Source organism: Palaemon carinicauda, chromosome 1 (assembly GCF_036898095.1).
Source record: "Palaemon carinicauda isolate YSFRI2023 chromosome 1, ASM3689809v2, whole genome shotgun sequence".
Lineage (NCBI taxonomy): Eukaryota > Metazoa > Arthropoda > Malacostraca > Decapoda > Palaemonidae > Palaemon > Palaemon carinicauda.
The window spans coordinates 268,403,267-268,429,921 of record NC_090725.1 but is presented as its reverse complement, the minus strand read 5'-3'; the positions used below and the strand labels follow the sequence as shown (position 1 = coordinate 268,429,921).

General features: G+C 52.3%; 1 protein-coding gene across 2 annotated transcripts in view; it reads left to right on the top strand.

Moving 5' to 3' along the window:
• Nucleotides 1–26,655, top strand: part of LOC137656083 (uncharacterized) — a 534,405-nt gene that overhangs the window by 18,416 nt on the left and 489,334 nt on the right. For both annotated transcript variants that reach the window (XM_068390261.1, XM_068390268.1), the window contains one exon: nt 10,459–10,621. In XM_068390261.1, the coding sequence (XP_068246362.1) occupies nt 10,463–10,621 (159 nt within the window). In that variant the 5' untranslated portion in view covers nt 10,459–10,462. The remainder of the gene's footprint in view (nt 1–10,458; nt 10,622–26,655) is intronic.

Here is a 26,655-nt window from a genome sequence, read left to right as displayed (position 1 = left end):
ATGAGAGAATAGGAGACATGGAGTAACACTGGTTCTTTTGCTGGTGCCTTTGGAATGTGTTTTTACACCCCCTCATGTATGCTTTTCACGAGACCAGATGGACGGTCCAGGCATTCGTTTCTATTGGCTGTCGTCAACTACTTTCTGCCCCTCACCTCTTGGCGTCAGACACAGACACAAGAACAATTGTCATTTAGTAGCTCTGGTGTTTTGCTGGCGTCATTGGGATGCGCTGTTACACACCCAAGGTTCGCCTGACATGAGACCAGATGGACTGTACATGTACTCACTCCTAGCAACTAAGTTGCCAACTACTTTATGCCACTCACCTTACAGTGTCAGACGCACACATGAGAACAGGTGGCATTTAGTAGCACTGGTGCTTTTGCTGGCATCATTGGCATGCATTGTTACACTCCCAAAGTTTGCATTATATGAGACCAGCTGGACTGTCCATGGACTCATTCCTAGCAACTGAGTTGCCAACTACTTCATGCCCCTCGCCTCTTGACATCAGACAACACGCAAGAACAGGTGGTATTTAATAACACGAGTGTTTTGCTGGCATCATTGGTATGCAATGTTACAACCCCAAGGTTTGCCAACGACTTTATGCCCCTCACCTCTCAGTGTCAGACGCAGACACAAGAACAGACAGCATTTAGTAGCTTTGATGCTTGCCCTGGTGTCATTGGGATGCATTGTTACACCCCCAGTATTTATCTGGCATGAGACCAGACCAACTGTCTAGGCGGTTGGTCCCTCGGGGCTGATTCACTAACTGTTTCATGTTCCTTCCTCTCGGCGTCGGGAGGCATCTGGTAGCGCTGGTTCCTTTGCTGATGCCATGGGGATGTGTTTTTACACCCCTCAGTGGACACCTGGCGGAATATCCAGGTGTGTACTCCTGGCAACTGGGTCGCCACCTGCTTTCTGCCTTTCACCTCTCGATATCTGGCACATGTGCGAGAACAGGTAGCATTTAGTAACTCTGGTGCATTTGCTGGTCTCCTTGAGATGTGTTGTTATACCACCCAATATTCACCAGACTGACTGTCCAGGCCCTTGCCCCTCAAGGTGCAGTTGCCAGTTGCTTCATGTCTATCCCTCTCAGCGTTGGGCACGCGCGTAAGAATAGTAGGCATCCAATAGCGCTGGTTCATTTGCTGGCGCCATCGGGATATGCTGTTGCAACCCCCAGTCTGTGCCTGGCGGGAGACGGGGCAAACTGTCTGAATTCTCACTCCTGGTGACAGCTCCTTTCTGTCTATCACCTCTAGATCTTCACTTTGAAGACCTTCGGGTCATAGGACATTATCTGTTACACCTCTCCTCGCCATTCTCCCACATATAGTCTTTTGTGGGCTTTGAAGAGGGTTAAGTTGCGCTTTTCTAATGCTCCAGATTCATCCTCTCCTTGGCGTAGACTTTCTCCTTTACCTTGCAGATGGCCTTAGTGTTACAGGTCACCCTTGAGGACTTCCTCGCTCAGTTGGAGGATTTGCTGTGCTCCTCGTCATCACAGCCAGTGCTCACCTTTGCCTTCCTGGCACTCTCCTCTCTCACGCTCCAGATCTCCTTGCTATTATTGTCCTTCGCCTTTGTGCTATAGCTGCTCTTCTACTTGGCGCTCAAAATGGGATTCTTCACCCTTGTGTTTCAGGCGCTCTTCACTATCACGCTCCTACTGCACCCTACCTTCAAACTCTATCCCGCCTTTGTGATCAAGACTTGTGGACAAGCAACTCGCACATTCTTTCCGAAGTCCATCTTCATCTAGACATTACCGTTCAGGGGAACTAGAGTCCTCACCTACATGAGAAAGAGAAGGGAAAGTCAAGTTATCCCTTAATCCTGCTTCTCCAGACCTTTCAGGTAGAACCCTGCCACACAAACACTCTTTGGTCATTGAGAACCTTGCTTTGGGTGGCTTCATCTGTCTGCAAGAGACGAATGCTCCCTGCTCATCTCGACCCACCTCTGCAGTGCCGACATCGCCTTTTTTTCTGCCAGACACCTTGAACGCTAAGCCTTGTTCCAGGAAGCATCGAAGGAATCAAGTTCCAGTTACGCCACTTCGTGGGGACGCCAGATCTCGGACACACAAGGGCTCTTTATCCCCTAGGTAAATTTCTGTGATAGATTCTTACAGGCTGATCCCCATTACTTTCACAGAGGAACATCTGTAGCCGACACATAGGCAATTTGTCCTCCCTCCTCTCACCGCCAAACCACATGATTTGAGCATAAGATCAGAATTCTCTTCTCCCGCTCTTAATACCAAGAGAGAAAGGAAGGACACCAAGGTAAAACGGACATCATCTCCACCCAAAGATCCCAGACTCCAGGAGCAACTTCAGATCTTTAAGGTCAAGTCCTAGAACAGTAGCCCTGTGCCTTCACAGGCCACTTCTCAGACCCAGGATAGCCAGGATTCCTTTGTTGATGACCTTGATCAGGAGGAGAGCTTCTCAGACGGGGAGTCGAAGGTTTTGGCTGGTGATATTTACCCAGCAGGCCCTAAAACTCCTCTGTCTAAGGACAAAGAGTCAGAGCCAACCTTCCTAGCAGTGCTCCGTATGATTCGGTTAGTCACCAGAGTAGGGAAAGCTCGGCCCTTGTCCCCGAAGGGTAGAAAATCTGTCTTTGACTTGTTGTGCGGCTCTTCTTCTGGTGACAAACCTAGATTGGAACTCTTGTGGATGACTCTGGCTAAGGACATATTTAAGAAGATAGGGGATCAGGTTTCCAAGGAAAGGGAGTCTCTACGATCTTCAAGCTCTTCTCAACTACAGTATTGCCTATGCCCAAGCAAAGAAAGTTTGTTCCGTAACTGGAATATAGGCCTTGCTATTTATTTAGGGGTATTACTTTCTGCGTAGCTGAAATGACAAGCAATTAAAATTTAGCGAGGGTTGACTACTAATACCGCTAGTTAGCGGGGGTAGTGGGGTAGCTTGCTACCGTTCCCACTCCCACACTGGTGATTTAGCTCACTTTGCTAATGGCTCGGATGGTGTACTTTTGTTGCCGTTCCTCATCCTTCGCCTTTGTTTTTGGACTGCCATTAATTCTTTTTTTTTTTGCTATTTCTTTATGTTAGTGTGTGTGTTGACTTCTGCGAACATGCGCACCTGCCCTGGACTCGATGGCCGGCCCTGCGGAACCTATATGTCGGCGGTGGAGACCGATCGCCACACCCTTTGTCTTGTGTGCAGAGGTCAACGGTGTGATAGCAACAACCAGTGTAGTGAGTGTCCAGGAGTGGTCTGCCTCCCAGTGAGATAGGTTTGGGCGACAACGGAAGAAGTCTAAGCGGGATATTTCTCTTTCGAAGGTTCCTTCGAAGGGGGAAAAACCCAAGTCCTCTTCTTCTGTCTCCTGACCTTCCTCTGAAGCTCCTACTCGTTCGGTCTCTTCTGAGAGACTGTCGAGTAATAGTGTAGACCCTTTTAATTTTGGCCAACCCCGGTCCTCGAGAGATGGTGTTGCTTCCCTTAGTGAAGCTGCTCCACCTCTGCCCCCAGGTGAGGCTTTGTCCATGTCTTCTGTGTTACAGGTTTGGTCGTCCTTGGGGCTTCCGGGTCCGCCCTCCAAGGACTTCTTGCTGCAGCTCATCCTCCGGTGTGCAAGTGCGCAGCCGTTGTCGTCGAATTCGGAGGTAGATCCTCTTGCACTCATCGACGTCGTGATGTCAGAGGTGTCTTCTGTGGTTTCTGCCGACGCCCCTGCCCCTCCAGACTCTCCAGCTGTTGCTTCCGACTTATTTCCCCCATTCCTGATCATCCTTCGAGGGGGAAACTTAGTCCTATGTCTGTCTTCTGCGAGTGTTTCTCCCCCTCGTGGGAGTTCACTCATAGAGACTCCTCTTCGGAGGACTGCTGCTGCTCATGGTCAGCTTGCTGATCCAACGGCCCCTAGAGGGCATCTCCGTTGCAGAGCTCGCCCGCCACTTCGCCTTAAAGGTTGTCCTTCACCATCGGTGAAAAGGCGCCTCTTTGGCACTTAGCCTCATCATTGCAGCCGTCCCCTGCTTCAGTCATCTCTTGGCCCTTGACTTTTTCCCGTTGACGCTGCTGCTTATCCTTGGACTTTGGTCCTGGACTCTTCTGTAGATCGTTCGCGATCTCCATTGGTGGATGTTCGCCCTTCCACAGGGCACATCCTTGTTCCTGTGCTCCCTACCAGCCGACCTACCATCACCGTTCCTGTTTCCGGTACAGCCTCCTGAGGCCCTACCTGAGCGTGCAGCTGCGCGCCAACGCTTTTCAGCTTGCCAGCGCCCTGCAGTGCACCAGCGCTCACTTTGCCTGTCGTCTTTTTGTTGCAGACTGTCATTTGCTTCTTGATGACTTTCAGTGAAGGTTGAAGTGTTACACTGATTGTGTGGACGGCGGCAAGGACGCCCTACAGGTCACCCATGCGGCAAGACGAGGAGTTTTCTGGCTGGTTTGCCTCATGTGGGTCACTGCTCACGCCTTCGGCGCCTTCTGTTTCGCTACCTCCTGTTGTTATGCAACCCGTCACCCCGGTAGCACAATTGCAAGCCCCCATGTTGGTGGCAGAGGATTCAGGGTCCTCGGATAGCTCCTCCTCTACTTCTTCTTCCTCGGACGCTACCTCGTCCTCCAGCTCTTCGTCGTCGGAAGACTCCAGCGACCAGGAGATGAAGAAAAAGAAAAAGAAATAGAAGAGGAAGAAGTCGAGCGCGAACTCAGGCCCGTCTAGGAAGAAGGCCAAAGTTGCTAAGAAAAGAGCAAGAAGAAGAAGAGTTCTATAATGAAGAGGGCAAAATTTGGTAAGTTAGTTTTTCCCCTTGTGGGTCGAACATGGCTCTTGCCGTTCCAGTGCCTGCCTTTGCGGCTGCTGGAGCTACTAACGTGCCTTTGCCAAGTGTCTCTTCGGCTCCGTCCACGCTTCGGATGCAGCCATTGGCACACACTAGCTTTTCTTTGCCCTTGCCCGGCAAGTAACCGGCTCCATCCATTCAGCGGAGGCAGCCGCTGGCTCAGCCCAGCAGCATTGTTCCCATGCCCAACATCTCACCGGCTCCATCCATGCATCGGATGCAGCCGCTGGCACAGCATGTCAGTCACTCGCCACGGATTCCTCCGGGAGGGGGTAGACCCATGATGGCTACCTCCTCCTCGAGGGCTCCATCCGTGATTGAGATAGCCGCTCCGTCGAGTGGGCCGGATGCCTGGGATACGGCCGCCCCCACTGATCCATACATGATTGAAGAATCAGCCGACACGGCGGATCAATTGGTAGCGGGCTTAGTGGATATATATACATAATATATATCACCGGCTACATCCATGCATCGGATGCAGCCGCTGGCATAGCATGGCAGTCACTCGCCACGGATTCCTCCGGCAGGGGGTAGACCCGTGACGGCTACCTCCTCCTCGAGGGCTTCATCCGTGATGGAGATAGCCGCTCCGTCGAGTCGGCTGGATGCCAAGGATATGACCGCCCCCACGGATCCATCCGTGATCGAAGAATCAGCCGACACACCGGCTCAAGTGGTAGTGGGCTTAGTGGATGCTGGAGATTGTTCACCTGATGAAGCATCCTCATACAGAAAAGTTTTAGCCCTTATACGGCATCACCACAGACTGGATGAATCCAAACCATTCTCGGAGCAGGCCTGGCTTTCGGGTTTGGGTAGGATGGTGGACAACCCTATATAGCCGAAACCATCCTTGACACTACCAGTGGCTCTAGACGTGTCCCTGGGCATGGACCACGTCAACCGTTTTGTCTCGGGACACAAGAACTCCCTCAGAGCCCAAGGGTGCTTCAAGCTCCTGCCCAGGCTTAGGACCCAGAAGAAATTTTATGTGCCGGACGGGCTGCCTGCAGGGCCTCGAGCAATGGAAGAAGCCATTGTGGCTTTGAGCCAGGGCAGCACGGATGACAGGATCCTTACTGCCCCCGTGGCCTTCTCACAGGCGGAGGCCACTATGATGGAAGACACGTCTCAGGACATGATCAATGTGGCCTCCTGGTTGGACCTGTGGGCATACACTTTAGCAGGCTTTCACCTCTCCCACGATCTCTCGGTGCCTGAGAATCATGCCCTAATGCATGAGCTCATACGCTCTGGGGGCAAGGCGATGAAATTCTTGACATTCCAGTCCTTGACGCAAACAGCAAACTGGATCTTGAGAAGGAGAGACACAGTTCTAAACAGGCTCCCTCGTAGACTCCCCGAATGAGAGGCCAAGTTCCTTCGGAATGCTCCGGTGTTGGGTGAAACCCTGTTCCTCCTACAGACGGTAGCAGAGACCATGGAGAGAGTGGGGAAACTGAAGGACTCGGCTGAGCCTAAGCAGCCAGCAACAAGACGCCCTCCACATAGGAGACCGTCTGTGGATGGGGCCTACCTGTCTATGCCACCAGCTAGACAGGAGGCCTCCTCCCCTTCTGGGCATCAGTCCTTGTGGCCCTCCCACAGAGGTGGTGCCCCAGCCCAGACCTCCTTTAGGCAAAAGTACTTGGGCTCAAGATGAGGCCGCTCAAGCCATCTCCCCAGAAGGAGATAGGAAGCGAGGACCCCTACACCTTCCCACGCCACAGGTGGGGGGGATGCCTCAAATACCATTGGCAAGCATGGCGGGACAATGGTGCGGACCCATGATCCGTGTCAGTCCTCAGGGAGGGATACAGGATTCCCTTCCTGACGGAACTTCCTCCTCTGATTCCTGAGCATCGGGCGGAGTGGCTGGCCCCCAAGGATCTCATGAAGAGAGCAGCCTTGCAGGAGGAGGTGTCAGCCATGTTGAACAAAGGAGCTCTGCAACCCGTCTGGGAATCGTCCCCAGGGTTTTACAGCAGGCTCTTCCTGGTGAAGAAAGCTACGGGGGTTTGGAGACCAGTCATCGACCTCTCGGCCCTGAACAAGTTCATCAGAAAGACGTCTTTCAAGATGGACACGCCGGAGTCGGTACTGGCAGCCTTGAAGGAAGCGGACTTCAAGATGTCCTTGGACCTCAAGGACGCCTGCTTTCAGATCCCCGTACACCCCTCCAGCAGGAAGTTCCTCAGGGTGAAGTGGGGAGCCCAGTCCCTGCAGTTCAGGAACCTCTGCTTTGGCCTGTTGACGGCACCTCAGGTTTTCACGGGGGGTATTCACCGTAGTATCAGCCTAGGCACACAAGCAGGGCATCAGGCTGATCAGGCACCTCGACGACTGGTTGCTTCTTTCAGCCGCAGAGGCAGCCTTAAAGGAACAGGGGGCAAAGCTGTTACAGTTCTGCAGGGAACTGGGGGTTATCATCAATCTGGAGAAGTCCCAGTTGATCCCCACCACCAGGATCACGTACCTGAGGATGGTCCTGGACTCCCAGGTAGAAAGGGCATTCCCCTCTCAAGAGAGACTGGACAATCTAGACCACATAGTTCGACCATTCCTAGCAAATGCGCCAGTGAGGGCCAAGGATTGGCAGCGACTCGTGGGCCACCTGGTCTCGTTGGAGAAGCTAGTTTCTCAGGGGAGGCTCAAGCTGAGTCCGGTCCAGTGGAATCTGAAGGACCTCTGACCACTGGGAGACCCACCCAAGTCCTTAGTCATGATGACCCCAGCCACCAGAAACATGCTCCTCTGGTGGGCCGACAGAGCAAACACCCTGCGGGACGTGCCGTTTGCTTCCACTCCTCCGGAGATGTTGCTCTTCACAGACGCGTCAAAGGAGGGGTGGGGAGCCCATCTGCTCAAAGAGACAGCAAAGGGAAAGTGGTCCCCGGAGAAGAATCTTCTCCACATAAACCTGCTGGCAGTTCAAAAGGCCCTCGCAATATTTGCCCATCGGCAGCGGGGAAACGCAATAGCCCTCATGTGCGACCGCCACCATGGTGGCTTAGATAAAGAAGCAAGGAGGATTGAGATCAAGGGAGCTGTGCGATCTCGCAGCCAGGTTCATTCCGGGGAAGAGAAACGTCCTAGCCGACGGCCTCAGCAGAGCAGGGCAAGTAGTGGGGTCGGAGTGGTCCCTACACCCACAGGTGGGCCAGAAGGTCCCACAGTTGTAGGGCTCACCGGTGATAGACCTGTTTGCCACAAGGCTCAACACGAAGCTCCCCGTGTTCTGTTCTCCTGTGCCAGACCCGGCAGCAGCGTTCGAGGACGCCTTCCAGCACCCATGGGACAGACTCGACGTGTATGCCTTTCCCCCCTTCGGGATTCTCAGGCAGGTGCTCAACAGGCTCAGGCAATCAAGGGCAACAGTGATGACTTTGGTAGTGCCCTGGTGGCCGGAGAGGAAGTGGTTCGCAGATCTACAGGATCTGGCCACCCTTTCTCCGTGGCCCCTACCAGTAGGGGAAGACCTGCACCAGCCTCACTTTCGAAGGTTTCACGAAAACCCTCAGTGCCTCCAGCTACACGCGTGGAGGTTATCGAGCGCCTGTTGAGTAAAGAAGGATACTCGGGGAAGAGGGAATCGAGGATGTCAGGGTATCTGTGGAAGTCCTCGATTGCGGTGTACCAGGCCAAGTGGACCACGCTTGTGAAGTTGTGTGCCACGCAGAACCAGAGGCCTCTTGATGCATCAGTCCACATGATTGCAGACTTCCTGGTCCACCTGAGGGACGACTTGGGGGTCTCCATTCCAGCCATCAAGGGGGTCCGAGCGGCCCTGGGGCAGGTCTTTCAGCTCAGAGGCATTGACCTGGGGGCATCTTGCCAGATTACAGGCTCATCAGAAGTTTTGAGCAGTCTTGTTCACCCCGCGCTGCTCGGGTCCCGCCGTGGGACGTAGCCAAGGTTATCAAAGTTTTGACAAGGCCTCCCTTCGAGCCCCTCAAGGATATTCTAGATGACCTTACTCTCAAGACGGTGTTCTTGCTGGCTCTGGCCTCAGCCAAGCGCGTGAGTGAGCTCCACGGCTTGTCATTTGAGGTCTCGCACTCGAAAAGGGGGAAGGACCTGTCCTTTAAGTTTCTGCCTGAGTTTGTGCCCAAAACGCAGAACCCGGTCATTGCAGACCCGAGGTTCGAGGGGTTGTTGGTCCCGGCGATCCCTCACTCGGACAATCCGGAAGACTTGCTCCTGTGCCCAGTGAGAACGATCAGGAAATACCTCATAAGGACAGCCAGACACTGGCTGGGCATCAAAAGTCTGTTTGTCTCCTCAGGCCCGGTAAAGAAGGCCGTGTCGAAGAACACGATCTCCTTCTGGCTTCGGCAAGTCATCAAGAGAGCTTACGCTAGTGAGGGGTCTGCAGTCCCTGGTACCCTGCGACCCCACGATATTAGAGATCTTAGCACTTCTTTGGCCTTTGACAGCAACATCGCAGTGGGCCAAATCATGCGAGCAGGCACATGGTCCAGGCAGTCCACCTTTACGGCCCACTACCTGAAAGACAGCACGAGGAAGTCCCTGGACTCCTCCTCCATTGGACCAGTGATTTCCGCCCTTCAACAAGTTTAGAGCTACGGCCCCAGGTATCCCAAGAGAAGTAATTGCGAGTGACACAGGCTCCCCCCTTACTTCCCTTTTCTTGCTACCCTTTCCCTTCCCTTCCCTCCTCCCATGTGAGAGATGGATGTTTTGGAAGCCCATGCTCGGATTATTTATAAAGGTGAGTTTATACAAACAGGTAGACTTTTGCATGCTTCCCCTAACTCTCCTACCCTGGTCTTTATGTTGTCTGGACCTAGCTGCCTTTCTAGGTCCCGTGCCCTTGGATGGTAGTGGTGGGTCTTCCTGCCTCTTAAGTCCACCCCCCCCCCCCCCCCCCCGCCTCCTGAAGTGTAAGTCTCCTAAGAAAGTAGTTTGAGGTAAGTACTCCGTGTTGGAACAAATCACAAATTTTAAGTAATTTGTATTTTTCCTAACAGTAGTTACCTTGAACTACTTTCGGGTTATTGCCCACCCATCCTGCCCCGGATGCCTTACAGGTGTTCGAGGTAGAGACCCATATGCTTACTGACGATAACAACCCAGTAGCGCACCCACGCGCTGACCCCGGGTCGCCTCAGGGCACGTATCCAGGGACCCGACAAGGGAAAACGGAGATAGGAGGGACTGCACAAAATTCTTGGTTGGATAGGGAGGAGATCCCAGATACTCCTAAGAAAGTAGTTTGAGGTAAGTACTGTTAGGAAAAATACAAATTACTTAAAATTTGTGATTTTCCCTAATTATACAAACCTGAGTTCTTTACTCAAACCTTCCTACATCACCACCCCAAAATAATTCTCGGTTGCAATTCAGTCGAGGTTATAGTGAGCGGTCATCCTGTTGCCAATAGGGTAACTACCCTGTTGGGTATTTTTACCTTGTTTAAGTTTTAACTGCCATATTTCCAGCCTTTTCTGTTATATACCTCATATAGTAAAGAACACAGATTTGTATACAGTAGTTATGAAAAATACCAATTAATTTTAGAATTTGTGATATTTTGGTTGTTGTCCTCCAATTATAGCAATGTATAATGTACTATTTTCTTACAGAACAATGGTGCTTTTGATCTGGGATAACTGGGGTGAACATGTCTGTCGACAATTACCATACTTTTTTGTTCGAGCAGCTCTTACAGATGTTACTATAAATGTTGGTACAAAAAATATCAAGGCTCATCGAATCATCTTGTCATTCTTCAGTCCCTTTTTTAAGGTAAGTCTTACAGTTATTGTATATTTCAAACAAATTTAAAATTAATATTTCAAAGTACAGTACATATTACATCAATATAATTCATTGAATACTGTAACTCCAATATATTTGCTCTTTTCAAAAAGGAAACATGTGATTTAATGGTGTTCATATGTAAGGAAAATCTTTTTCCCTGTTCCTACAATGTATGCAAACCCTACATTATTTACAATTGAAGAAGAAATTAGCACTAGTTGACATACACCTATAAAAACTTTTGACGAGGTGTCAACAACTGTACGGTTGTTAACCAGTGGTAGTATGGAGAAGCACCGCCCCTCCACTTATACCTTTCTCCCTTTGATCTCAGCTGTGGTCGAAGACAGACGTGTCTTTCCACATTAACTGACTTTGGTTAAGCATTAAAACTTTCCCTTTTCTTTTTGCAGGTTTGACTGTGCTTGAGGTGGCAGCATAGGTATTTGCCTAAGAGTGTAGGGAGTGGCCATCCTCCCAGTAGGAGCAGTATGGCAAGAGGAGGAAGTCAAAAAGGGATTCTTTGCTTTTGGGGTCTTCCTTGAAGTCAAAGAAATCCTGACTTCTCTCCACCTCAGGTACCCTCCTATCTGACTCCGCTGGATTGGTCTCCTCCAGGAAACGGTCGAATGTGAGTGGTGAGAGTCAGCCCTTGGATCATGATGTTTCCTCTCCCTCTCCTAGTGAGGTGGAAGAAACCAGGCCCCAAGGGGAGACCTTGTCTCAAGACCTCATGGGTATTCTGTGGCCATACTTACGACTCTCTGGTCTGCTTAAAGACAGGCTACTGGAGGTGTTGGAAAAGGGTGCTCAGTAAGAGAGGTGTCATGAGTGGATAGAATAATATAGAAAAGAATGTTAAAACGTTAATTGTTCCGTAACCGAAATACAAACCACGCTATTTACATAGGGTTTACTTTCGGCGTAGCTGAAATTGACGAGCCATTAGATTTTTAACGAGGGTTTACCACCCCTGCGCTAGTTAGCAGAGGTAGGGGAGAGGTAGCTTGCTACCCCTCCCCCCTCACACACCGGTGAAATGTCTCACTTCACTTTTGGCTCGGACGATGTACAGACGTGTCTGTCTTCGTCCTCGCTTGGCAGCCATTTTATGTTTTGTCTTTACTTAATCACTTACTTTTCTTATACTACTGTATATATATATGTAAACATATTTCATGTTTTTGTATATATTTGAGTATAGAAATCAGTAAGTTTCCTTTTCAGAGTTCGTGCTTGTGTGTGTAGTGTACGATATCTCTGTGGAGCCCGCGGCAGTTAGGCCACCATGGTGTAATTTCATGGGTCGCGATCCAGTTTGACTACGGTCTCTCTCTCTCTCTCTTGAGGTCGTTCACCCTTTACTACGTTTTACTACGTCTTGGGTAGCTTCCTTCCCGTGTCGGGTGGGATTGCTACGCCGTACATTTCATCTCAATTATTTTTATGAATCTAATTGTATTTGTTAACTTTTCAGCTTTTTGTAGAACGCTTCCTTTCGGGGTTTTTCGTTCTTTCTTTAGTGAACATTCATATTTGAATTACATAATTATAATTGTTATGATTCTGTGTTTGTTACAGCTCTCCTTCCGGGAGTATAAGTGGAGTTGAGGGCTCATGCCTGTTGTGTAATTCTTGTGTTCTTTTCCCTCGGGATTCCTCTTCGGAGTCTTCCCGGGGGAATGAATGTTAACTAATTACTTTTTATTTTTTCACAGTTAACGATCTAGTTTTCGTTTGTATAATGTGACAACGAAGCGAGCTGTCTTGTTGGGGCCTGGGGAGTCTGCTGTTGCTGCCTCCCCTATAGAACTTCGTCAGGGGCGTGTCTCCTTCTCCTGGAAGTGCTCCCGTGACGACTGACAGCTCTTCAGTTCATCTTAGAACTCTCAGGAGGCTCGCCTCCTTGGGGGAATTCCTCTTAGCTTGATTTTATTCCTGGTCCTCCGGCGGTTATGCTCTTGGTGCTGAGCGACCGTTTTTGTAACCTTGCTCAAGGGGCTGAGCGGTTGCAAGCTCGGACCATGGAATTCGTGCGACTATGCTCTTGGTGCTGAGCGGTCGCACCTGCAGCTACGCTCAAGGGGCTGAGCAACTGTAGGAGCCCCTCTTCGGAGGATTGCTCTTTTTAGGTCACTTGCTGACCCGTCTTCTACGAAGTGTTCCTCTCTCGTTCGCGAGGGAGGACACTCATAGAGATTCCTCTTCGGAGGACTCTTCTGCTGTTGTTGCTGAAGGCTCAGTCCCCTTCGGGTGGCAGCTGAGCCCTACGGTCTCTCCTGCGAGTACTTCTCCCCCCGGGGGGGAGTTCACCACAGAGACTCCTCTTCGGAGGCCTCCGTCTGCTGTTGTTGCTGAATGCTCAGTCCCCTTCAGAGGGCAGCTGAGCCCTACGGTCTCTCCTGCGAGTGCTTCTTCCGGGGGGGTGGGTGGGAGGTGAGTTCACCACAGAGACTCCTCTTCGGAGGACTACGTCTGCTGTTGTTGCTGAAGGCTCAGTCTCCTTCGGGGGGCAGTTGAGCCCTACGGTCTCTCCTGCGAGTGCTTCTCCCCCGGGGGGGAGTTCACCACAGAGACTCCTCTGCGGAGGACTCCTGCTGTTGTTGCTGAGGGCTCAGTTCCCTTCGGGGACAGCTGATGCCAACGGTCTCTCCTGCCAGTGACTCTTCCCCTCGGGGGGGTTCACGATCAGAGACTCCTCTTCGGAGGTCGGAGGATGTTGCGCCTGTCCGAGGTCGTCTTCATCTTCATTCGACATTCTCCGTAGAGGACCCTCCTCGACGAGTACCGACCGTTGCAGCTGCTCTACTCCTAATAGACCTTCTAGTCTTCATCTCCATTCCTGGACGCAGATGTGCAGTGGGCGCCAACACCCTCCGTTTACAACGGGCACCGGTCCCTTTGGGGCTAAGGGGCTTATTTCACAGTGTGGGTAATTCCCTTAAGTGCCAGGTTTTACCTGCGCGCGGGAGCGCTCTAGCGCTCTAGCGCTCGCCTGCTGTGGACCATGATCTCCGGTAATTGAGTCTCGCCGTAGATCTTCTTCCTGCGCGCCAGCGCTCACCTGTGCTTCTGACCTTCTGTGCGTCGGCTCTCTTCAGCTCGCCAGCACACATCTGCATGCCCTTTCCTGCTACGTGCCATGGGCGCCAACGGTTCCTGAACGCCCACGATCGCCTGCTTGCCAGCGCGCATCGGTGCTCCCCTTCCTGATGCACCTGCGCGCCTCCTGATTAGCGCGATGCGCACCAACGTTCGCCCTCACGCCACGATCTACCAGATCTGGTCGCAGGCAGGAAGATTTCCTTCGCCTCCTCGCCGACGATCTTCTCTAGTCTCTTACGCGCCAGCGATCTCCTATGCGCCCGCGCGATTCTTCGCCTGCGCGCAAGCGTTTTTAACGTGCCACCGCTCGCCAACACGCCATCGCTTGCCAACGCGCCATCTATTGCCAACACGCCATCGCCCGCCTACGCGCCATCGGTCTCCCGGCCGCCTGCGCTCGCCCTCTCGTCCGCGCGCGAACCAACGGTTTTCCATCGCGCGAGTGCCAGCGCGGTTCCCGCCAGTAAGCCATCACTCCCCAACGCGCCGTCGCTCGCCTACGTGCCGTCGCTCGCCTACGTGCCGTCGCTCGCCTACACGCCATCGCTCGCCTTCGCACCATCGGATTCCGACCGCCAGCGCTCGCCCTTCCAACCACGCTCGCCCCCACTTGCACTCCCTCGCGCACTTTCGACTGCGCGCCCACGCGCCTGCGTGTCTGCACACGGGCGCACCCACGTTCGCCCACGCGCAAACCAACAATTTACCATCGCGCGAGCGCCAGGGTGATTTCGACCGCGATTCACGTCGGGTTTTCGCAACACGGGCAACCTGGCGAGTCTTCTGGAGCGTGTACTTCCAGAACACAATCTTCACCCTGTAAACGCAGAGCATGGCATGTGCAAGAGCAGGAAGAATCTTCAGGGAGGTCTGAGCAACATTCTTCTCCTTTTCAGAACCTGGTTTAGCCCTTCCTCCCCACCATTCCGTGGAAGGGGCTTGCCAGGGAGTTTTCTTTCGAGAAATTCTCCGGCCGGCAGGGGGTGACTGGTCTAGCCCTTCCTCTTCACCATTTCGTGGAAGGGGCTTACCAGGCCCTTCCCTCTCCGATTGCGACCCGAGGATTTGTACATGGAAGCTCCAGGAAGATCATGGGAACTTTCCTTCTCTCGGGCTCAAGCACCTTTACGTTCCGTCGCCAAGTTTCGAACTTGCGGACAAACTCAATATTGAAGCATCTAGACGCAGTGACCGAGGGCTTCCTCTCGGAAATCCCATCCGTGGATGTCGGCAAACTCAGACACTCTTCTATCCTTGGGAAGAGCTTGTTTGACCCCAAGGACGGAGAAATGGACAGCTGGTGTGTGGAGGAAGTCGAATCTCGATTAACTCCTCCTAAAGGTGCTCACTTCCAGACCCTGCAAGCCTCCGACGCCTCATCATACAGCCTCGTAAGCCTAGGTTATCGGAAGCGGCTCCGGCAGGTAAGACAAGGTGTACAATAGCAGTCCCCTCCTGTCAGGGACAGGTAGGACGGGAAGTCCTCCCTGGGAGGCAATAATCCTGGAGGGAGCGGCCGAGTTCGCAAACTCTAGGATTGGCAACCCCCCTGCAGGTTTCCCGCTGGGGGGATGCCTAAGGTTACTCTTTCAGATAGCAGCATCCCGGTGCCGATTCCTGCACGATCTCTGTGATCAGCCAAGGATATCGCGCCTCGTTCTGAACATCTCTCCTCCACTGACAGCGAATCCAGTGTCGCTGAGCTTCTATGCCATGGGATCGGCAAGGGGTTTGACCTTCGGGCAGAAGGAGCCATGCTCTAGAAGAATGCCCTCCATAGGGTCGTCGACAGCTTCTTCAGTCGATCCTTTCTTGTAAGGAAAGCATCTGAGACGGGAATCCCGTCATCGACCACTCAGCTCTGATCAAGTTTGTCAAACAAACTTCGTTCAGCGTGGAACAGCAGAATCGATCAGACTTGTAGCGAGACCACAAGACTCCTTATGCCCTGTATCGGAAGGACGGGTACTTCCAGGTCCCATTCCATCCGTCTTCCAGGAAGCACTTGGAATTCAGCCTTGGAATTCAGATGTACCAGTTCAAGATGCTGTGTTGCGATCCCGACGCAGCATCGCAGGTTTTCACCAGAGGACTCTCCCTGCTATCCTCATGGCCACTCAGGAGCAGGCTTCCGCCTCCTTCGCTTTCTGGAGGTCTGGCTAACTCCGGTAGTCTCGGAGTCGACCTTCTTCGACACCGAGACAAGCTTCCGGGACTTTACCAAGATCTAGGGATCATGGTAATTCGCAAGGAGCCTTCTTTGCTTCTACCTCAACATCTGGGATATCTAGCCATGATATTGACTCCTTCTCCAAGCCTTCCCATCAGTTGACTGTGGCAAGGCTGAGGAGAGTCGCAGAACCTTTCCTCAGACAAGGAGAGCTTTCAGCCCTATCTTGAAATGTTTCCTAGGTCTCCTTTCCTCCTTGACCCGTCTAAGTCCCGAACGGTTGCCTCAGGATAAGTATCCTGTTAGGCGGCCCAAGTTTCGGTGGAATCAAAGCGACGATTAACTGGACTTTCTGGTCCCTATGGGACCAGCATAACAACTTGACCTGCAATGGGGGTCAGCCTACGGAAACCTCTTGCAAGGGAGTGGATCTTCTCGTTCTTCCCCCGCATTTGATGCTGTTCTCGGACTCGTCAAAGAAGGGGGGGGGGGGGGCATGTTCTGGTTCAGGCCTATGGTCAGGTACCTGAAGGGTACCTCCACATCATTCAGCTAGGCTTAGAGGCCGTAGTCTGGCCCTTCAACAGATCCAACAGATCCTGCCGAGTCGCTCCGTGCGCGACAACTCCATGGTACTGCCGTATTCCAACTAGCAGGGAGGTTCATTTTCATACTTTCGCATCCTGTAGTAGAGATACTGAGATAAACCGAAGTCCACTCAATACCACTATCGGCTCACTCATTCCGGACAGAGGAATGTTCTCTCCGACAATCTGGTCTTTGGCCTCTAGTAACCAGCAAAGTCCTGGCCTGGGGGACCTGCTCACGACAGCCTGGAACTTCAAGCTGCCGCTGTACTACCCCCCAGTCTCAGACCCCAAGACTCTTTGGCAAGATGCCTTCCTGTAACGGTGGGACAGCATCGACGCCTACGTCATCTCACCATTTTTTGTCTGTTGAGAAGGGGGCTCAACGAGACCAGATTGTCGGTCAACTTATCGATGACCCTGAGAGCTCCGCTGCGACTTTACGCAGAACGGTTTCCGGACCTTCTGCATCCCCTGGCGGAACTCCCGGGAGAGCTTCTTCCATGCCACAGGCTGCTCAAACAACCACACTACATCTATCACAAGCCGTAGCATCGCTTCGGCTTCACGCCTGGAGACTATACGACACATCCTCACAAAGAGGCACCTCGCAACAGTCGCGGAGCGGAGGTCGAGTCACCTGCGAAAGTCATCCGCAGGGGTCTACCAGGCGAAGTGGAGAGTCTTCTGTGGTTGGTGTCGTGGGAGAGGTACCTCTCCCCTTGATGCCTCTACTCCAGCAATAACAGAGTTATTGTTTATTGGCGGGAGGAAACTCGATTTCCGCTCTTGGCAGTGAAGCCTATCGCTCAGCCTACCCTGGCTAAAGGAATAGACATTTCCTCCCCGCTGGATCTTTCTTTGCTCATGCGAAGCTACGAACGTACCTGCCCCCAGTCGGAGTGAGACCTCCTCCATGGAACATGGTTCGGGCTCTTAAGACCCTTAAGAGATCTTCTTGCGAACCATTACGTCAGGCCTCTTATCGTCGCCCGTCTTGGAAGACGGTGCTCCTGCTTGCTCTGGCCTCGGCCAAGGGTGTAAGCAATCTTCATGGTCTCTCGTACGACTCCGCCCTTTCAAGAGGATAGGGGAAGGTAACATTCAGGTTCGTTCATGAGTTGGTTACTAGACTCAGAATCTTGGAGTCCCGGACCTTCAGTTCGACTCCTTCAAGATTTCGAGTCTCCTTTCTGTAACAGATGACCCAGATCTTCTCCTACTTGCCAGTAAGGAACCGGAGGGGTTATCTTTAAGAACAGCTGCAGTTCGTCCTTACGTGCAAGCCCGGTTTGGGAGCACAGGAAGGACGCAGGGGAGGGTCACCAAGTATGCGTTTTCATCCCGGATTCAAGGGCATTCATCTCGACCTGAATCTAGACCCTCCCCCGTCACGTCGCCCTACAGCCCACGATGTCAAATACATCGCAGCGTCTCTGGCCTTCAAGAGGGACTACACTGTGACGCAGGTGCTACAAGCTGGAGTCTGGAAGCGTCTAGCGACCTTCGCAGCCCACTTCCTGCAGGACGTGACCCACAGGGGTATCGATACGTTTCTATCGCCCTGTGGTGGCTACACAACAGCTGGTCTAACCTCTGGCTCCTTTTTGGACAGGTAGCAGAAGGTTGAGGGTATTGTTACTGGGTTTTAGACTGCATGAACGGAAGAAGTATATCTGGCCCTTACTTCTTTCTACATCCTCCGCTCTCCTGGGGAAAGCAGCATCCTGGTCTCTGCATAGCTGACCTCAAACCTCTGCAGGTAAACCATGCTTCCTTGTGTTCCGAGTATTGAGATAATACTGTCGCGTCCCCCATACCCTGACGAGGTGGTATTGGGAACGTCCTAACCCAGAGTTCCGTCTAAGAACTCCAGGTCAACTGCCTAGGATGAGTCACACTTTCTTCCTTCACACACAAGCTTATGTAGGCCACACGTTCCTTGCAGAGCAATCAACTTGTGAGGTGCAGGGACTCCTTTTCTCGGGTGCGGCTCACTCGGATTCTGAGTCCCCGGGTAAGCCAAAGCCAGTATGGCTGGGGACTTTCCACCCTTCCTAAGGGGTAAGTCACCCTATGTAAATAGCGTGGTTTGCATTTCGGTTACGGAACAAATGACAAATTCGGAGATAATTTGTATTTTTCCTAACCATACAAACCTTAGCTATTTACACATATTTGCCCGCCAGCCCTGTCCCTTAAGTCAAGTCCTACCTCTAAGTGAAGTGAGACATTTCACCGGTGTGTGAGGGGGGAGGGGTAGCAAGCTACCCCTCCCCTACCCCTGCTAACTAGCGCGGGGGTAGTAAACCCTCGTTAAAAATCTAATGGCTCGTCAATTTCAGCTACGCCGAAAGTAAACCCTATGTAAATAGCTAAGGTTTGTATGGTTAGGAAAAATACAAATTATCTCCAAATTTGTCATTTTTCTACTCTTAAGAAGCAGAGAGAGGAGGTCCCGCTAGTGTTTACTGGAAACTGTCACCGCTGTCGTTTGAGATCAAGATATTTATTAGATGTACCTAGATCAGCAGACCTTGGGCATAACGATCGTCTGTTGTAGCAATTTGAGAAGCCAACGTTATGGAAGGACCCATAGGACAAGGATAGCAGTGTTGTCGCCGAAGAATATACAGTACATTAACGGAAGGTAAACACATGTCTCGCTTCAATTATAGCGCCATATGGATCATGATTACACCAGCAGAGCGTTCGGGAAGGTGCGATCAAAGAGGCGTGGTTTTAAGGAAAACCAATTAGGATGAAGAAAGGAGAAAATTTCCTTAGATGGAATTGTCCATAGTTAACCCCTCCCATACAGGGGTATATAAACTTCAAGGAGTACGAAAAGGCGAACGAGAGGGAAGAAGCACAGAGAAAGAGAGAGAATGTAAGGACCAGAATGCAGACCTGATCAGCCTTACGACAACTTGTCCGAGATGTCAGAACAAGTTGACCCCTGTTGTTATTACCAACTACGAAACGCCCAGACCTGAAGTATCTACGTTCCTGATTCGTCAAGATCTGCTGTGAAGAGTATCATCGTTTCTTTTAAGTATTATTTGTCTGCTTTCTTGACTGTTCCCCTATTTGCTGAAGTGTAGTTTAATCAGATGATTTTTCTTTGTTCAATTTTGTGCTTCTCAAGTACTCAATCAAGAAACATTGATCTTTGACTAGTTGTAAATAAAATTGTTTTCTTTTGCAAGTTTTCTTTCTATATTCCCTTTTTCAATAAGGGTGATTGTCGAGTTATCCTAATTTAATTAATCAATTCAAAAGAACCTGGTTCAATCCCCACGAGGATTGTAACAAGATGATATCCTCTTCTGCTGGGGTTGGTCTTGGCCTTTCCCCCTTAGAGGTGATAGAAAGGAGTGTCTCCTGCACGGTCTCGTGCCCCCAGAAACTTCGTCCTCTTCGTGTCCGAGGTTCCGAACGGTGGTTCTCGCTCGAGTTCTCCCTCAACGCTTTCTCCCTCCGTGGGAAACACTGGCTGAGTTTACCAACCCTTCGGGGTTTGTTGGCCTCCCTCGCAAGTGTGATTCCCTCTGCCGTAGAGTTCTACTCCCCGGGCAGTGTGGAAGCAACAGTGCTTTTCGCTGCCTATCTCCTTTAGCGCTCCTAGCAGAGGTCTCTTGAGCTTGCAGGTAACCCAGCGTGCTCTCGTAACTTGGATTGTGCGAGGCTCTTGTAGTCGTCAGGTTAGCTCTGCTCGCCAGACTTCGCCTGAGCACTCCTTGTAAGTCCCCTACTGTGTCACTCATGAACATCTAGACTAGATGGACTACTAGGGGTGCATAGTAGATGTCCGCACGTTCTTAAGAGAACAGCATGACATAGTTGACGTTTGCATAAAACAGCTCTTTGCTCAAGTGGTTGGTGTCCAATCGGTCCCATTCACGTTTAGTCACATGCCTGTCAGCAACTCTTGATCTATTCTTTACCCTTGTCAGCTCAGGGAGTAACACCTCCAAACCCCTATGATACCGGCAAATACAGCCTGAAGTTAGATCGGGTTAGTTAGTGAGTAAAAGGGGATTCCTATATAATACAATTGTTCTTTAGCTGGAATATTGTACAAACCTACGCTACTTATAGGGAAATTACTCTTGGCAAAGCTGAAAAGACAAGGCATTAGAATTTAGCGAGGGTCAACTACCCATCCCAGTAGTTAGTGGGGTGGGGATTAGGAGGGATAGCTAGCTATCCTTCTCACTCACACACCTGTGACTGTACTTCACTTTGCCTGTGGCTTGGATGGAGAACGGTTGTTGCCCCTCTTCCTCCTCACTTATATTTTGGACTGGCATTAATCATTGGTTTTTTGCCTTTTTTTTTTTTTTTCAGTGTGTGTGTCTGGGCTTTCCTGCTGGTCATGCATAATTGGCCTGGTCCTGAAGACCGCACCTGTGGTACCTATGTGTCTGTGGAGGGCACCGATCTTTATCGTATATGTCCGGCCTGCAGGGGGCAATGATGTGATGAAAGTAACGTCTGTTGAATGCTGGGAGTGGTCTGCCTCCCAATGGGAAAGGTTTGGGTGTCGGCGAAAGAAGAAGGCCAAATGGGATTCTTCTTTGAAGGTTCTCTCGAAGCAGAAGAAACCCAAGGCTTCTTCAGCTTCCTGACTTTCATCCAAAGCTCCTGCTCGAACAGTTTCCTCCGGGGGATTGTCGAGTATTAGATTAGACCAATTAACTCCTAGACAACCTCGGTCCTCGAGAGACGGTGTTGCTTCCCCTAGCTGAAGCAGCCCCAGCTCTCCCTCCGAGGAAATCCTTATCTCTCTTTTCCTTTTTACAGGTTTGGCCATCCCTGAGCTTTCCTGGCCCTCTTTCCAAGGCGGCTCTGCTGTAACTGCTTCATCAATGGGCTGAGCTGCAGCGTTCGTCAGTGTCAGATGTTGACCCTTTGACCCTGGTCGATGTCATGATGTCGGAAGACTCGTCTCCTGCCCTGCCAGCGGACTCGCTTCCTGCTTCATCATATGCTTTTTCCGCCGCCACTGAGGACTGCGCTCCCCACCTCATCTGCTTTTTCCGCCGCCACTGAGGACTGCGCTCCCTACCTTGATGCATCCTTCGGGGGTGGAGCAATTCCAAGGCATGTCTCTCCTGCGAGTGTTCACTTCTCTTGTTCACGAGAGAGGTCACTCATAGAGACTCCTCTTCGGAGGCCTGTTGTTGATCAGCCTGCTGATTCTCCTGCCCCTGAAGAGCATCGTTACCCTGCTCGTAGACCCCACTGTGCTTGTCCGCTGCTTCGCCTCAGAGGTGCTCCTTTGCCTTCGGTGAAGAGACGCCTCTTCGGGTCTTCAGCTTCGTCACCGCAGCTCTCCTCTTCGGAAGAGCCATCCTGTCCGGTCTCTACTGGTTCCTGACCTTCACCTGTTTCTAAGGACTCGCCTGATCGCCAACGAACCCCACTTCATGACTTCCCATCGAGCAATCGTTTGCGATCCTCTCCTGGGGATGTTTGCCCTTTCAAATCCCTTCACCAGATCATCGTTCAGCTGTTCGCCGACCAAATGCTCGCTGATCACCTGCTTATCAGGCTTCTGCTCACCTACCTGCTGCTCGCCTACCTGCTGCTCGCCAACCTACTGCCTGCCAATCCTCAGCTCGTTAATCGTCTGCTCGCCGATCTTCTCCTGTTGGCTCTTTTCCGTCTCCGGTTCCAGGATCGCCGTTCGCCAACTCGCCGATCTTTTGATTGTTATTTGCCGTCAGGTCATCATACAACTTTCCCAGAGTCACAAACACGTTGGTTGCCTGCGTGTCAACCCCGGCTGTTTGTCGAAGCAGCATTGACCTAACTGCTCACCAATGGCTTGTCAATTGCCAGCTTGCCGATCGTCGATTCATCATCTACCCTCTCGTTGGGTGTTGACAGTTGACTCGGCAACGATCGCCAACGTGTCAAAGCTCGCCAACGCGTCAACACTCCATCGCACCAACGCTCATCATCAACGCACCAGTGCTCGCCAATGCACCAGCATTCTCCAATGCGCCAGCGGCCATCGGTTGCCCAATGGCCCTTCTATGGTTTGCCAAGGTGAGTAGTCACTATTAGCCATGCGCTGATCGCCAGCCATTGTCCACCTTCCAACAGCAGGAACATAAAGGTAAGAACCTTTCCACATCATCTCCACAGAGAACTTTGGTTCTCTCACCGAGGAAAGATAAGATTCCTCCCCCCATTCACCGTCGCCCCATTCCCCTCCCCGCAAACTCATAACAGTGCGACCGCCGAGGAAGGAGGAAAAGGGCAAGCTGCAAGTATTCAAGATCCTAAACCTGCTTGCCCATAGGAAGGAACCAACATCCCATCAATTGACACTTCATAAGTCTTCCTCCTCTAAGATGAAGACTCCTCGGAAAGACCCTTCAGCTTCGTTCCCTTCAGGGGAACTCTCGGATAGCGCCTGCATCAGCAAACAACCGTGGTTCGGATCCTTGGTCAGGGTGGTAACACAGGCCTTCGGGCCAGTTATGCTATCCTCGAGCTCTGTGGAGGCTCCCGGGATTTCCCTGGAAGAGTCTGCGTTATCTTCATACTCAAGGCAAAGAGCCATGGTTTTGTCTCCCCTGAAGAGGTAGAGAGGGGTTCCAGATGTCATTGCATCTTCAAGAGTCAAGTTGACTCCAGTCAGGGCTTCTAGGGTAGAGGCTAACCCTGCCGTTTTCTCTTCTCTCCGACCTCTTGCTTCCTCATCACCTCAGCCAAGAGGCACCCTCAGAGAAGAGTTTTTGTTAGATTATCCCCGGTCGAACCCGACGGAAGAAGCTCTACGAGATGGCAGCGTCACAACCTTGTAACCCATAAAGGTTTCCAGCCTTCCCTCTACGAGCATCTGTCAGAAGGTCATGCCATTGAGATCTTCGGTGTTAGAGACCTTTTTCCCCCTAAGAAGGAGCTGAAAGACACTTCAAGACGCTGCCGAAATCCTTTTCTAATATTCCGAGACCTGCAGAGGGTGTCAGACCATCAGTCAGCCAGCTTAATATCAACCACGACCCACCCCGAGGTGAGATCTCGGCAGTGGATGACGAAGATCATGCTGCCAGTCCTACATCGGAAGGTGACCAGAGGGAGTCAGAGCATGCCTTTTGGTAGGTTCTGGCTTCTATGAGAGCCCTCAGTTGGTTGAAAGACCCAGAGATGGCTCCTGAAGAGGGCAAAGACACGGTCTTGGATGGCAATCAGAAGCCCCCCAAGTCTGGCAGCCGCGTCCCGGCCTCAAGATCTTCGATGAGTCGTCCACAACGGGAGAAACACCTTTCCTCAACGAGCAAGCCCGCAGATCCCTGGTCCGCCAGAAGAAGAGATAGATCCAGGACGGAGGCCTCTGTTCCAGCGGCGATTCCCGTCCTACTGCCTGAAGCGAGGGGACTGGACCACTCCAGGAAGATGCCTCCTCCTCGTGCGGCTCCCCCCGTCGGAGGTCCTTCGTCACGAGAACTGGGACGCCCAACGGAGAAAGTAGAGGACGGAGAAGAAGGTTCGCCAGTGGAGGTTTCTGCATACAGGAGGGTGATAGGCTTCATCCGACGGCACCATAGGCTGGACGAACCGGAGCCCTCTACTGACGAGGTCTGGCTCTCGAGCCTCAACAGGCTGGTGGATGCGCCTGTACAACAGAGGCCCTCACTAGCCCTCCCTTTAGCTAAGGATGTGAAGCTGGGATTGGCGCATGTTAGCAAGGTCGTGGCCAACCATGCGGAAGGCCCCAAGAACCAGAGCACATCTAGACTTCTCTAGGGCCTGAAGACGCTGTCCCGGTTCTACCTCCTGGAAGGACACCGCGCGAGGGCCTGCGCAGTGGAACCAGCAGTCGCCATCTTGGGACAGGGCGCAGCAGAGGATAGGGCTACCACGGCCCCGGTTTGTTTCTCCCCCGCGGAGACTGCCATGATGGAGGAGCTGTCCGGGGACTTGATTCACGTATCATCGTGGCTGGATTGGTGGGCCTCCACGCTGGTAGGGTTCCAGTCCTCGCACGACCTCACAATCCCGGAAAATCAGGCCTTGCTGAAGGAGCTGATTAGCTCGGGAGGTAAGGCCCTGAAGTTCCTTTCCTATCAGTCTATAACACAAACTGCCAACTGGATACTGAGGAAAAGGGATACAGTGCTCAGCTGGCTTGTAAGGAGGCTCCCTGACAGGGAAGCGAGGTCCCTGAGGAGCCTTCCACTGTGGGACGAGTCAGTTTTCCCCCTCAAGGAAGTGGAAGAGATGGTTGAGAGGGTGAGGAAACTAAAGGATGTGGGGGAACCCAGGCCCCCTCCAGCAAAAAGACCCACCATAGAGGAGCACCTTCTGACGTCCCTCTCCCTCCTCGCGCCTCACCTAACCAGCCCAGGAGAGACGCCCCTACTACGTCCTGGCAGCAACCTTCGCAGTCCTCCCGTAGAGGAACGTCGGCTGCGCAGTCAGCATTCAGGCCCTCCTATTCAGCCGCCAGAAGAGGTCGTTCGGGCCGCGCCTCTCGAAGGAGATAGGAAGAGAGGCCCCCTACTTCTGCTGAAGCCTCGTGTGGGGGGATGCCTCAAACATTCTTGGCAAGCATGGCGGGACCACGGATCGGACCTGTGGACCGTGACAGTCTTGAAAGGAGGGTACAGGTTGCCCTTCCTGGTGGACCCCCCACCTCTGATACCAGATCTACAGGCGGAATGGTTGGCACCGAAGGACCCCTTGAGAAGGACGGCCTTGCAAGAAGAGGTCTCTGCTATGCTGGCGAAAGGGGCAATGAAACCAGTCAAGAACCCAGGTCCAGGGTTCTACAGCAGACTCTTCCTAGTGGAGAAAGCGACAGGGTGCTGGAGACCGGTCATAGACCTCTCAGCTCTCAACAGGTTCGTGTGCAAGACCGACTTCAAGATGGACACTCCGAAGTCGGTCCTAGCGGCCTCTGAGAGAAGGAGACTTCATGATGTCCATAGACCTCAAGGACGCATACTTCCAGGTCCCTGTCCACCCCTCCAGCAGGAAGTACCTAAGGGTAAAATGGGGTACCCAAACGTTACAGTTCAAGACCCTCTGCTTCGGTCTGTCCACAGCCCCTCAGGTCTTCACGAGGATCTTTGCGACAGTCTTAACCTGGGCGCATGAACTGGGCATCCGCCTGATTCGGTACCTGGACGACTGGTTGTTGCTTTCAGCCTCAAGGGAAGTACTGAGGGGGCAAGGCGCAAAGCTCCTGCAGTTCTGCAACGTCCTGGGTATCACCATCAACCTGGAGAAGTCCCAATTGATACCCTCCATCAGGATGACCTACCTCGGGATGGTCCTGGACTCCCGGTTGGCGAGAGCATTCCCTTCCGCAGAGAGACTGGACAACCTGAGCCAGATCCTACGGCCCTTCCTGTCGGGTCAGCCCAGGAGAGCCAGGGACTGGCAGAGACTGATAGGTCACCTCGTGTCATTGGAGAAGCTAGTCCCACAGGGATGACTCAAACTCAGGGGAGTACAGTGGAACCTGAAGGAGGCCTGGAACCAGGTGGTCCCGATGTCCCCGGAAACGAAGGAGGTCCTCGAGTGGTGGCACGACACGTCGAACACCCTCAAGGGGATGCCCTTCGCGGCCGACCCTCCGGAGATGCTCCTGTTAACGGACGCATCCAAGGAGGGTTGGGGTGCTCATCTCGACAGCACAGCGAGAGGAAGATGGGGAGCCGAAGAGAACAACCTGCACATCAACATACTGGAAATGATGGCAGTGCAAAGGGCATGCCTAGAATTCGTTCAGAAGCTCTGGGGAAACACCGTTGCACTGATGTGCGACAACGCCACGGTAGTGGCCTACATAAAGAAGCAAGGAGGACTAAAATCGAGGGAATTGTGTGGCCTCACGTTGAAGTTCCTGGAATGGGCCGAAAGGGAGCAGATCAAGATCTCGGCCAGGTTCATTCCAGGGAAGAGGAACGTCCTGGCTGACGGCCTCAGCAGAATGGGTCAAGTGGTAGGCTCCGAGTGGTCCTTGCACTCAGAAGTGGCCAAGACTCTGATTCAGAAGTGGGGCTCGCCAGTAATAGACCTCTTCGCCACGAGGCTGAACGCACAGCTTCTCGTATTTTGTTCTCCTGTGCCAGATCCAGGAGTGGCGTTCGAGGACGCCTTCCAACATCCTTGGGACAACCTCGACGTTTACG